The following is a 12,512-nucleotide window of genomic DNA, read 5'->3' on the forward strand; positions in this document are numbered from 1 at the left end:
AGTTGGGGTTTGACAGTGAGCATCTCTCCCAGGATCTCAGGTGAGGTCAATTTTGCTGGTCTGTGAACCCCACTTTGAGAACTACTGCTCTAGGCAAACATTGCTTGTGTGTGACTGTCTTGCGTGAAATTACTGTTGACTGACAGCTTGGCCCCCTCTCGGTAACTCTGGCTGATCCCTGGGGCCTACAAGATAGATGGAGAGGACCAAGTCCTGTGAGTTGTCCTTGCAACCAAACTTTTAAATTTGGGAGATCTGGGAAGGGCTGTGTCAGTTATAGATTCCTCTTGGGTGGGTCAAAGTGTATACCCAGGATAGCAAGACCATGAAGTCAGGGTCCTGGGACATGATTTTAAATGCTAGTTCTTGGCCTAGTTCATAGCAATAGCCAAAACCATAGTGGTTTCGTGGGGAACCCTGCTTCTGCTAGAACAAGCTCCACGGTGACTTAGAAATGGCCAACATGGGGAACCATAACTCAAGGAGGGAGTAATCTAAGCAAGACGGGTAAAAACCTGGCATTTCCAGCCAAGGACAATGGATTCATGCTACATTTGCTTCCTGACCCTGCATCAGTTACATCTCTGCAGGAGAGCAACCCTCAGTGAGGTCTCACTAGCACAGAGGATGTAGTCTTCCCCCAGGAGTGTACTTAAAGAAGCTCTCCCATCCCCATACCTTCCCCTTTCAGAAACTGTGCTACCTGCAGGTCCATCTCCGCCAAGCTGATCAGCATCCGTGCTATGAACCTTTGCCAGAAGCCAACAGGCACGAAACTCATCTTAAAGACCCGCTGGATGGTGTTAGCCATTGGGTGCCGCATGCTGTGGGTGTCCAGCCCAGGTTTGGATGGAAGGAGGTGTGGTAGGAGGTAGCTGAAACACATAAGGGGAGAGGTTGATTATCATGGCCTGAGATCTGCTACAGGACCCTGGTCCCTGCAGATGCTGGACTGTGGGAAGGCATCAGTTGACAAGGCTCACCTTGCCAGAGGCCCTCCCTATACAGTTCGAGACACTAGACCAACACAGAGGGAAGATATAAAGGCATAAAAATGCCAGACGAGGCAAATCGAAGTTGCTTCTCAGAAAACTGGGTTGTGGTTGTGAAATCACTTAACATCGACTTTGGTTGGTGGAAGAAAAACAAATACAGCTGCACGGCTCTGAGGACAACACAGATACTGGGGTCAGGGTAACTGTCGTTAGTCTTCGAAGCTGTTTATTGTCTTTGGCTAATTAAAACAACACAACTGCCTTAAAACTTAGAACACAGAGACTTCGCACAAAACAAATGTTTCATGGGAACACAAGAGCACATGATCATCCTTAAAAACGTTGCATCACTGTGTGACCTAGGTGCGCTGATATGGATGTCAGGAAGTGCATGCTGACAGGAGCCTGATATAGCTGCCTCCTTGGAGGTCTGCCAGAGCCTGACATATCCAGAGGCGGATGCTCGCAGCTACCCATTGATCTGATCAAGGGGTTCCCAATGGAGAAGTTAGAGGACTGAAGGAGCTGAAAGGGTTGGTGGCCCCAAGAGGAGAGCAACAGTGCCAGCTAACCAGAGCTCCCCAGGGTCTAAACCACCAGCCTGGGAGCACATAGGGAGGGGCTCATGACTCCAGCTGTATACTTAGAGGAGGATGGCCTTGTCGGGCATGGGTGGGAGAAGAGATCCTTGGTCCCATGAAGGCTGAACACCAAGCAGGGAGGAATTCGAGGGTGGGGAGGTGGGAGTCGGGGGGGGGGGTAGGTGGGGACACACCCTTGTGGAGGCAGGAGAAGGGGGGATGGGATAGGGGGTTCCTGGGTGGTGGGGGAATGGGGTGAAGGGATAAAATCTGAAATGTAAACATAATATCCAATAAAAAAAAGAGCTGATAGCTGGGGAGTCCCTCCCTACAAATGCATCTGGAAAGTAACATCCACTATGTGCTGTAAGCTGTGAGCTGAGGGGACAGGCACAGAGCAGGCACAGGGTATCCTGGAGATTCAGCGAGCGGCTGGATTCGTTCCTCTTTTAAAAATATTAGTAGTAGTATGCATATAGCTGTTTTGCCTGCATGTATCTCTGTGTGCCATGTGTACAGGGCCCATGGAGACCAGAAAATGTTTTAACTGCATTCTAAAATGCATCCTTATACTCACAGATTATACCTGACACTAAAGAAGCTTCTTTTGCAGCTGACAGAGACTATCATCATAATTGGTCAAAATGCAGAGACAACTGATGGTAGGTTGCCCAGCTGGGAATGATCCATCTACCTCACACGTCCTGTACCTAAAGCTCAGGGAACACTGAAGAAGGAGCAGAAATATTCTACAAGCTACAGGACCAAAAACTCTGCCACAAGATTGTGTTTCTTAGAAATCACAGACCTTGAATTCCTTTTTAAGGTTTCTCTCTTTAGGACTCTGCTCGTGGTCCCATAAGGGAGCAAGAAGGTCTTGAGACCCCTCTCAAAGCCACATAGCCAAGTATAAAGCAGGGCTGTCTCTGTGGATACCCAGTTTATACCAACAGAATCTCTAGAATGGCTTCCCAGGGACCAGCCCAGCTTCCCAGAAGTCTCTGGTGGCACTATTGTAAGGCTCTGGCATTGGGTACAGAGCAGTGGTGTGTTTTATGAAAGATCTATCACAAAGGACTATGGATTTTGGACACTAGCCATATCAGCATCAAACCCAGGAAATAAATGACAGGAGTTAGGACATCAGTCTGCATTAGCATAGAGCATCTTCCGGAGACTGGGTAGCCACGGGAGCTCTGGTCTCCATGTGCCCTCCTCGGCCCTCTCAAGGGTCCCACTTCAGGGTTTGGGGCACTGGCAGTTGTGGTGTTCAGGAAGATGAGTGCTGACATGGAGTACTGTGGGTGATGTTGAGAAGAGGCAGGTTAGAAGACGCTACTAAGGATGGGTATTCTAACACCTAGTGGAACCATGGAAGACCACATCAAGAACAGACAGGAAGAATAAAAAGACTGAAAAAGTGATTAACCCGGAAGAAGGTAGAATAAAAACGAACAAAGGAACAAACTGAATGCTATGAATACAAAACAAATGATAAGCTACTAGGCTTGAACCCAACTATAAAACTAATCACACTAAATGTAAATGAGCTAGGTATTCATGTTTAAACCAGAGATCATTGGATTCGATAATTCACTGTTGATAAGATATTCATTGTAATTGAAATACCCAGATAAATTGATAATAAAAGAATTTGGGCTGGGCGGTGGTGGCGCACGCCTTTAATCCCAGCACTTGGGAGGCAGAGGCAGGCGGATTTCTGAGTTCGAGGCCAGCCTGGTCTACCGAGTGAGTTTCAGGTCAGCCAAGGCTATACAGAGAAACCCTGTCTCGAAAAACCAAAAAAAAAAAAAAAAGAAATAAATAAATAAAAGAATTTGGGGAAGGGGGCACAGTTGGAATTAAAAGCTAAAAGGCCTTCAGAAGTTGGTGTGTGGTTATTTTAAAGTCAAACAAAATGGGCTTTAAGAAAGGAAATATTACTAGTCTTAGTTAGGGTTTCCATTGCTGTGAACAGATACCATGACCAAAGCAACTCTCATAAGAACAACATTTAATTGGATCTGGGTTCCAGGTTCAGAGGTTCAGTCCATTATCACCATGGGGGAAAGCATGGCAGTGTTCAGGCAGGCATGGTGCAGGAAGAGCTGAGAGTTCTACATCTTGTGATCTGAAGGCAGCCAGGAGACAACTGCTCTTTCACCCTGGGAGAAGCTTAAGCACAGGACATCAAAGTCCACCCCCACAGTGACACACTTCCTCTAATAAGGCCACACCTACTCCAACAGGGACACACCTCCTAATAGTGTCACTCCCTGTGGGCCAAGGATTCAAACAGATGAGTCTATGGGGGCCAAACCTATTCAAACCACTATATTACCCGAATAACAAATGATACTCTATAATAAAACAACAATACAATTATAAAAACATATTGCCACAATTTTCCAACATCAGTACCTTTGTGCTTTAGTAAATAAAACAGGGATCAGATCAAATGCAAGCAAAGCCAGATCAGAACAGCTAAGTTTATAACCAAGGTGGCTACTTAGCAAGCGGGTAGCTTATACTGCATGGATACACTGGACAAAGGATGAGTCACGTCCCATGTGGTCAGAGTGGGGTGGTGAGGAATTTCATTATGCAACTGGGGATGGCATAGCATTTAAAACGAAGAAATTGTTTATAGCATTTTCTACTCCACCTTTTCACACCATAGCTGGTTGTCAGTAAATGAACCTGGGAGAACGTGAAACTTGCATACAGGGGAGACTAAGGATGTCTCAGGATAAGCAGAAGACAGCCACATAGTTGGAAGGGTGGGGTAAGAAGCATACGTTACGGACATTTCGGGCCAGTGTGGATGATGTGTCCAGTGAGATGAGGTAGCAGAGGAAAGAAAGCAAGGGACTTGGACATGCTTCCAAATGTTACGCCAGCCTTCCGGGAAGTGGCACTGTGGGGGCCCAGGCCTGAGCCTATCAAGCCAGCCACCTTCAGTGCCATTAATGACTTGAAAGTGCTCCATAACTGACAGGTGTGTCCATGTCATAGATTCTTTTCATTCATTGTATAACCAAGGAGATCTGACCATAGATCTACCCCAAGGAGAACCCCTCTTGCAATTTTCCTAACTGCTTTCAATAAGTGGACTTCTTCCAACTGCCCCAAGAGCAGCCCATGGCACCAGATATGGGGGTCATCAAAGTGGGGTCCCTTAAATCTACCCTCCTGCTGTCCTACACTGGGCAACTGGACATCCCCAGGAGCTAGTTATCTTGCTGGTGGTAGCCCTGGAAATCTTAGGTCACGGGTATCCCCAGACCCCATTCCTTCCTTCAGCACAGCATGGGCTGTGGGCTTACCTGTCATTGGCGACAGGGAGGGCAATCTCGAACTTGGCGAGGAACTGGAAGTATTGCTCCTCAGTCTGCCGTGTGAAGCCTGTCCCCACCAGCAGCATCCTGAGGTCCTCTGCTCGGATCACCCCGTTCTTCGCCACCGACCGTGAGCCCTTGATGTTAAAGATCCTCTGCAGGCACTCAGAGAGCCAGATGGGATCCAGGAAGTACAGGTTCCTTAGGCCATGGCTCGTGTCTGGAAAGTGCAGCAGGGTTCCAGTTTCTATGAGGAAGCTGATGGCTGCAGACAGGGAGGGAGGAAGCTGTGTCAGAACCACATGGGGACCAAAGGGGGACACAGGAAGAAACCAATACTTCCGGCATGCCAGGCTCATCAGACAGGGTGGGCAGCCCGAGCCCGGTGACATGCTGTGACTCTCGCCAATATCCTGAGTTGATGGCCAAGCAACTGCAAGTAATCTTTGCTCTCGGACTGAGTATCTGAAAATTTCAGCACTTGATGAAGTTTACCCATGATCCTTCTAAAGTAGCACTTGAGGTGCTGTCCCAAGTGTGTAGGCACTTGCTGAGCTGTGTGAAAATGTGAGTTGTCCTGCGTGCATGTCCCTACCTGAGCTCTCATCCCATGGGCGTCCCTTCCATGGTCTATGTATTGCCATGTTATCTGGGTTAATTTTGCTATAAAACGAACCTCTGAAACAGGGCTAAAAGGCTGTCTAGTGTTTCTATGTACAAGACTGTGGCTTATAGAGAAAATATGGCATTAGAGAAACAGTGTTGAAGTAGTAACTATATAAAGGCCACCGCATGAGCTAATATAATTCAGCAGTACCTGTTAAATCAATTAAGTGTTGTGTTGGTTAGTTCTTATTAACTCGATACAACCCAGAATCACCTAGAAGAGTCTCAGTTGAGGAATGATCTAGATCAATTTGGCCTGTGGCCATGTCTGTGGGAGACTGCTTTGATTATTAATTGACACAGCCCATTGTGGGCGGCACCATTCCCAAGACAGGGAATCCTAAATAGTATAAAAAGGAAGAAAGCTAGCAAGAAACTGAGCAGTCAGTCAGCAGGAGGCCAGTTGTTTCTCTTTCTCCTTGACTGTGGATATGATATGATGAGCTTCTAGAATTTCTGCTTTGACTTATTCTCCGTGACAGACTGGAACCTGGAATTGTAAGCCAAGCCAACCCTCTCCTCCTCCAAGTTGCTGTGGTCAGGGTGCTTTAACACAACAAATGAAAGGAAAGCAGAACAGAGGCATATGTGAAAGAAGCTATTGCCTGCTTCATTGATGGCACTGTGACCAGAAGCAGGCAGGAACCTAACCTTATCTTCCTCCAGGAGCAATGGTCTATCTCTCCCAATGAAGTAGCTGTGGTGACATTTTAGATGGTCACTACCATGAACAATAAGAACTGGTTGTAATTGTTTAACCTAATTATCTTCCTGGACCAAGGTTCTGGAGGGTGGTGGCCAGTTCAGTTTGTGCCTGTGTGCATCCTCTGCAGAGTAGCTGCCATGCTCTCTGTCCAAGGGAAGAAGAGCAGGTGGAGGGAGGGCATGGGGGCGGGGCTGGGGGCTAGCCTGCTGTGCTGAGGGTCCAGGTGGAGATGTGATGTACCGAAGTCTCACAGGTGTCTCCCTACCTTCCACCAGCCTTCTGGTCCCCCATACCGATGCTCCCTGGGTACCCACTCCTGGCCTACCAGACTGCAGGTCCTCATAATCTTTGATGTCGTTGCCAGGTGTCTGCTCCACCAGCTGCTCCAGCTGCCTGTCCGTCAGATACTGTACTTGATCGCCCAGACTGCGGCGCTGTTGCTCAGCCAGCACGGCCTCCTGTAGGCTTATGTAGCTCCTGGGGATCTGGGTGCAGGTGGGGCAAAGACGGGGCTCTCAGGGGCCAGGAGTGCGTGTTGCCCTCACCGACACTCCCCACCATTGTCCCACTATATGGTCCTAGGACCAGAGGACATGACTTTACAGCATTAGAACAGCAAACAAGTCTGTGAGCATGGCTTTGCTCTACCTGGGGACAAGCACACAGGGTAATAGCAGATCTAGTAATGCCAGGACTATTGTGATAGCCAATGATCCTTCCCTGCTCCCACCTGGAACTACTGACCTTAAACACAGCCGTATGCCTTATAGCAAAAGGGGACAGAAGCGTGGATCCCAATAGTGGAAAGTAGACCCTCTGACCTAATGGGATTCGAACACTCACCAGCCTGCCAGCAAGTTTTTGACAGCCAATAGTGCTGCCCACGTCCTTCATGTTGCATGTGACATGGAAGATGAGTTGCCGCAGCCCCTCCTGCCCTTCCAGATTCTTGCAGGAGATCTCACTACATGTGCAAACATTAGGGCTTAATCAATATAGCACTTCTTTGTTTGGGGGGCACATAGCATCCCTGTCTCCCTGGAGATTTGTCCCAAATGGTGACAAACCTCGAGAAGTCATTAAGAGAGAATAAGAAGGCTTTGGAGACCTTTCTCTAAAAGCACAGCCCCACGCTGGTTATCCTACTACATGCCGCTTTGGTCTGTCTTCCCTATAGGCTGAGTTCACAGAGGAAGAGGAAGGCCCAGAGGTACTGGGCCTCCCAAGGGTGCTAGCTTGGAAAGAGATATACATGTTGAGGCTTTGACTATGAACCAGCCAGCACTCCAGCTATTAAAGACCCTTCCAAGTCTTTCTTGGGGGCATACCAGGAGTACCCCCAGATCCTGATGCTGCATTCTGAGTCAGGCTGATAGGCCATTCTGACCTGTGCACCAGCCATCACACCCAGAGTGAGGGAATCCAAGAGTAGCTGCAGTCAACACACGTTTAGTCTGTTCAGGGATTCTCACTTCTGTTACTGAGCCTCAGATTCACGGCCTGAACAGCACTGCCCTGGCAAGGTGGTGGCTACTGACAAGAGGTTAATTGATTGACACGCCCAGGGTGGCTAGCCTCCTCAGCGCCAGCCCACCCCGCTTCACACTCTGCAGCTGCTCTCAGACTCAGCAGCTACTCTCAGATCTAGTGAAAGCCAACACAAGGACTGGGATGTTGGTCCTTGATCTGCAAGAACTATGGGTGGTACTCAAGTTCATGCACCTTTATTCCATGGGAGCCCTGTGCTCTTGGCCCGGCCATGATGAGAGGAGAGTTATGGAGGCTGCAGACCCTGTCTCTCTAATCATCTAATGGGTCATCTCTTGCTCAGGGTGCCATCCCCTGTCCAGAGGAGTCTGGTTCATCCTCATGACAGATCCCAGGCAGGATGAGATCTTAACAATCCCATCTTGCAGTGGCAAGTGAGAGAGGTAGGTGATACTCACTGCAAGTGTTTGAAAGTGATGTCCGGGAAGCCTGTAGCTCTGGATCCTGACGGTGATCGGCAGAGCGCCAGGACATAGGCACGTAGTGTTGCGATCCTCTCCACTCGGAATTTAGCTTCGATTAAGTCCAGGTGTGTCCCAACCACCAGCACAACGGCATTTGGGGCCTTGGCCTGAAACAGAATCCCATAGCTAAGCCCTGTATCTTTTCCCTGAATAAAGAGTGGACAACAGTTTCCTCAATGTGCAAGTGTGCCAACCTTGGATGCTCGTGGTCCATGCTCAGCCAACATCCTGTGGACTCTAACATCATGGGTCTGTTATGAACTGAGGGGCATGAACTCTTATGACCTGATCTGCACCATGCAATGGTGCTGTGTTTAGCCCATGCCTGGTCCTTCTGTCTACCTGAGGGAGAGGCCCGTGTCAGGCCAATGGCACCTTTACACTGAGAGGGAGTGGTGCCTGCTTCGTACACACAGGGTTATTGGGCTTAAGGTAAATAAGAAAATGACAAGAACACTGGGCCCTCAGGCTTCAGAGGCCTCTGATTCTTGGTGTAAAAATCAACCAAGAACCAAGGTTATTTTAGGCTTCCCACAGTCAGAAGACATCAGGCCCTCTGGGAGAGCCTTTCAACAAGAAGAGTGTCTTTTCCTTGTGTCGTCCCTTTTATCATAATCTACACAAGCCTTCAGACCACAGAACTGTGAGATGCTGGGACCTGAGCACAAGAGGGCAAAGGGCATGGCTCCTCACCTCGATATTGAGCAGCCAGAACTGGAGGTTGGCCACGGCTTCCTCCCCCAGTGCCAGGTTCCAGACCACCACATACAGGGCCTTGTCTGTGAAGAAGCACTGATTGACCGTGGCCATGCTGGCAGGGCCCCCGATGTCCCAGACGTTGAACTCCACGGACTCAACCTACTTGAGCAAGAAGGCACAGAAGGGGGCATTTGAGTGACCAAGGAGGCAAGGAAATCACAATAAAATGTATAACTTAGAATGCATCTGGTAAAGACATGGCCATGGCAAAATGACAGACTCCAGTGTGTCTTAGGAATTAACAATCCTGGCCAGGGAAACCAGCCACATGGCACAAGGGTAGGCTTCTATCTGAAGCTAACATCAGATGCCCTCAGAGCAGGCCATCTGAGGAGATCATGGCCTGTTCCGTTGGTTGTCTTAGGCTTCCCACAGTTGGAAGACACCTGGTTGCAGGAGGGACCCCACTTTGACATCATGGCTCCCACCCTCTGTGCAAGGGCAAAATGGAAGAGTTGTCCCTGAACCCGTGTAGGTCAAAGATTAGAGCCCACCAACGAGGATGGGAACCCCTCCGGATGTGAGAATCCAACAACAGGAACTGGGCTGCCAGGAAGGCTGTGTGAATGGTTTCTCTATCACTGCCTGAGCTCAGAGCTGGCTGGGAAATCAAGGCCACAGTTAGCCATAGCCAGGAATCATTTCCATGAGGCAGCATTTTGGCCTCCAAGACATAGACAGCATGCTGACCTGGTTTTGTATAAAGATGAAAGCAGACAGCTGTTCTCAGCCAGCTAAAGGTCAGCCGCACAGAGCGGGATGGGCCTCATTGCTCACAAGAGCAGTGTCAGCTTTAAAGTGAAGGTGGGGGGCGGGGCGGGGGGATTCATGCCGGCCACCCCTCAAGCCTGGGAGCCCATTCACTGAAGAACAGCTGGGAGAAAAAGTGACTGAGTCACTATCAAAACAGCAAAGCCAAGGGGACTGTAGAAGATTCTGGTTATTCTAGAGAACTTTCAGACGTGAGTCAGCTAGTCACTCCCTGTCTGCTCTGAGTGGGCCTGGTATTCATTATCTCTGTGTTCTACCCAGCAGGCAGCACCCTGTTCTTATGCTGGGTGCTGGGGATTGAACTCATGGCCTTGCACATGCTAAGCACAGGCTGTCTCACTGACCTGTACTCCTGGCCCCAAGAGCCCTATTCTTAAGAGGACCAGCTCCAAGCATGTTAGCTTACCCCTTCAGTCTGAAAGCTCCATTTCTCAAACTTGGGGGTGGGGGAGAGGGATGGGAAAAACTCTGCCATCAAACATATCTCTCATCGTACTGGGTTTGGAGAAGAAAACCATGCTCCGGCTGGACAGAACTTCTCTGCTTTCTACTCTGCAAACCTCTCTCTACCTTGGATCCCAGAGTTGCCACAGGCAGGCAGAAACACATATACAATGCTAAGGACGGTACTCGCTGGCTCTCGGGTAGAGCTGGTCTCTGTGTGTTCTCTGGATGGAATGCTGCTACAGTTTGAATCTGAAATGCCTGCTGGAGGTTTCTGTCTTGAACACTCTGTCCCCTGCTAGTGAGATCTCAGGAAGTTCTAGGAATGTAGGGAGGTAGACACACATAGAGGAAGTAGGTTGCTAAAGGCAGTATATTATCCTGGCCACTTCCTGCCACTGCCTGCTTCCTGACCCTCATGATGTGAACAGCTGTCCTCATCACACTTCAACTGTTGTTATGATATTCTGTTCAACACAAGGGGTCAAGTGACCATGGACTGAACCCCCTGGGACCGTGAGCCAAAGTACACGTGCTTCCCTCTGAGTCATTCCTGAGAGGTATTTTGCATTTTGGTCGCAGCAACGTAACAGTAGCTAACATAAACGGTGTGCCGGAGATCCCACAGGCGCTTTTCTACTTCAAAAGGTTAAAAAAAAAGTTTACTTCTACCTGCTCAGTCCTGAGCGGAAACAAGAATGAGGAACACGTTGGGGAAAAATTCATTTTAAACAGGACATTTACTGGGACTTTTGGAGAACTTCAACAAAAGCAGGAATCAGGAAGGGGACAAGGACTGCCGGGATGTCTTCTTGCTCTTCTTTTAAGGGAGCTCAGATGCTGAGGTATCTCTCACTGTCTGCCTTGGTACTTTGTTCTTAGTCCCAGGAGAGCCCCGCCCTAGCCTATATGAGTCTCTGTCATGGAGGCCAGATTTGAAGACTGAGCATATGTTCATTAAAAGCCCCACAGGGAATCCAACAGACCGTTGGGGTCAAGGACCACTGGCCGAGAGCCTTGACTTCATTATAAAAGAAAGACAGCAAGGCCATGGAAAGAACAGACTTGTCGCTCTTGGCAAGAGCTGGTCCAGAGCAGCAGGGAACATCTTGGGCTTGGACTCAGAAGGCCCAGGATCCCTGGGAGAACAGAGAACAGCCCATAGGGAGGTCCTTCCCGCCCACAGGGAATACATGTCCATCATTCTTCACCTTGGCTTTGGAGCCTGCTGGTCTCTGGAGCTCCCACTTGGTGGTCCTGATGGTGGCCTCGCTGTGTGCTAGCTGCGGGGCCTTCCCCGTCTGTAAGATCTCCAGGAGTGTGGACTTGCCCTGGCGTGGGGGGCCCACAAGGATCATCTTCATCAGCTTACACTTCTCCGCTTTGCGCAGCTGAGCACGCAGGAAAGACAGTGTTGCTTTTGGGCCTGTGAGAAATCAGAGGAGGAAAAAAGTGGGCACCCCAGATGATGTATAAAGAGAATGCACTCACATATCATTGGAGGCCAAATTCCATCCCAAAGGGATCATTTCTGTATGTTCCAAGGAAAGATGCTTGGATCTTAGAGAGGGAAGGGATGATAATAGCCACCCTGAAACCTAAGTAAGTGTGAGTCAGGACTGAAGGGTGACATCCATGCTGCCCTGGTTGGCATACTTTACTACCTGGCCATTCTTAACCTTATCAATGTTGGTAGCTGCTGTGTCGGGGCCAGTTTCACAGCATCTCCCAAACGGTGAGTCTGGAATTGTGTTCATTCACCCACTAACCCCATTCTTACAGTCCTCCAAGGGAACCTAAGTTATCTTTCTAAGGTGGTAAGTGGGACAGAGTTGAAGAGTCCCTACCTTCTTTCCTGACCTCTGCAGGCACGTTGCTACTGTTCAGATCTTCAATGTCCAGTTGCCACAGGTTTGCCAGCTGGCCTAGCTCCAGAGGGAGCTCTCGGAGGCCAGGGTTACTGAAGTGAACAAGTCAGCGTGACAGAAACATACACAGGCTGTGAGACACAGGCCTGCAGCTCTCATAAGCCTTCCCAGCCTGTGGTGGCTAGTCAAGTTCCACCCCAAGCCACATGCCTTAGGCCTTAATTTCAATATTCCATTTAAACACTAAGCCCACCACACCCCTGCATCGTCGGGAATGAAAACATTAGTGCTGTCTTCTCTGGGTCCCCACAGCTTCAGACTGAGTCTTCATCCATTGCGTACCCCCTCCCCTTTACTACTAAGATGGCCACT

At 49.2% G+C, this 12,512-nt stretch overlaps 1 protein-coding gene across 4 annotated transcripts in view; it reads right to left on the minus strand.

Annotated features, from left to right (window-relative positions):
* Nucleotides 1-12,512, minus strand: part of Lrrk1 (leucine rich repeat kinase 1) — a 135,562-nt gene that overhangs the window by 28,320 nt on the left and 94,730 nt on the right. For all 4 annotated transcript variants that reach the window (XM_076935476.1, XM_076935471.1, XM_076935480.1 and 1 more), the window contains 8 exons: nucleotides 12,120-12,232; nucleotides 11,484-11,698; nucleotides 8,992-9,156; nucleotides 8,233-8,405; nucleotides 7,130-7,250; nucleotides 6,612-6,771; nucleotides 4,903-5,179; nucleotides 704-875 (listed from right to left, as the gene is read on the minus strand). In XM_076935476.1, coding sequence (XP_076791591.1) covers nucleotides 704-875; nucleotides 4,903-5,179; nucleotides 6,612-6,771; nucleotides 7,130-7,250; nucleotides 8,233-8,405; nucleotides 8,992-9,156; nucleotides 11,484-11,698; nucleotides 12,120-12,232 — 1,396 coding nt within the window. The remainder of the gene's footprint in view (nucleotides 1-703; nucleotides 876-4,902; nucleotides 5,180-6,611; nucleotides 6,772-7,129; nucleotides 7,251-8,232; nucleotides 8,406-8,991; nucleotides 9,157-11,483; nucleotides 11,699-12,119; nucleotides 12,233-12,512) is intronic.

Source organism: Arvicanthis niloticus, chromosome 1 (assembly GCF_011762505.2).
Source record: "Arvicanthis niloticus isolate mArvNil1 chromosome 1, mArvNil1.pat.X, whole genome shotgun sequence".
Taxonomy (NCBI): Eukaryota; Metazoa; Chordata; class Mammalia; order Rodentia; family Muridae; genus Arvicanthis; species Arvicanthis niloticus.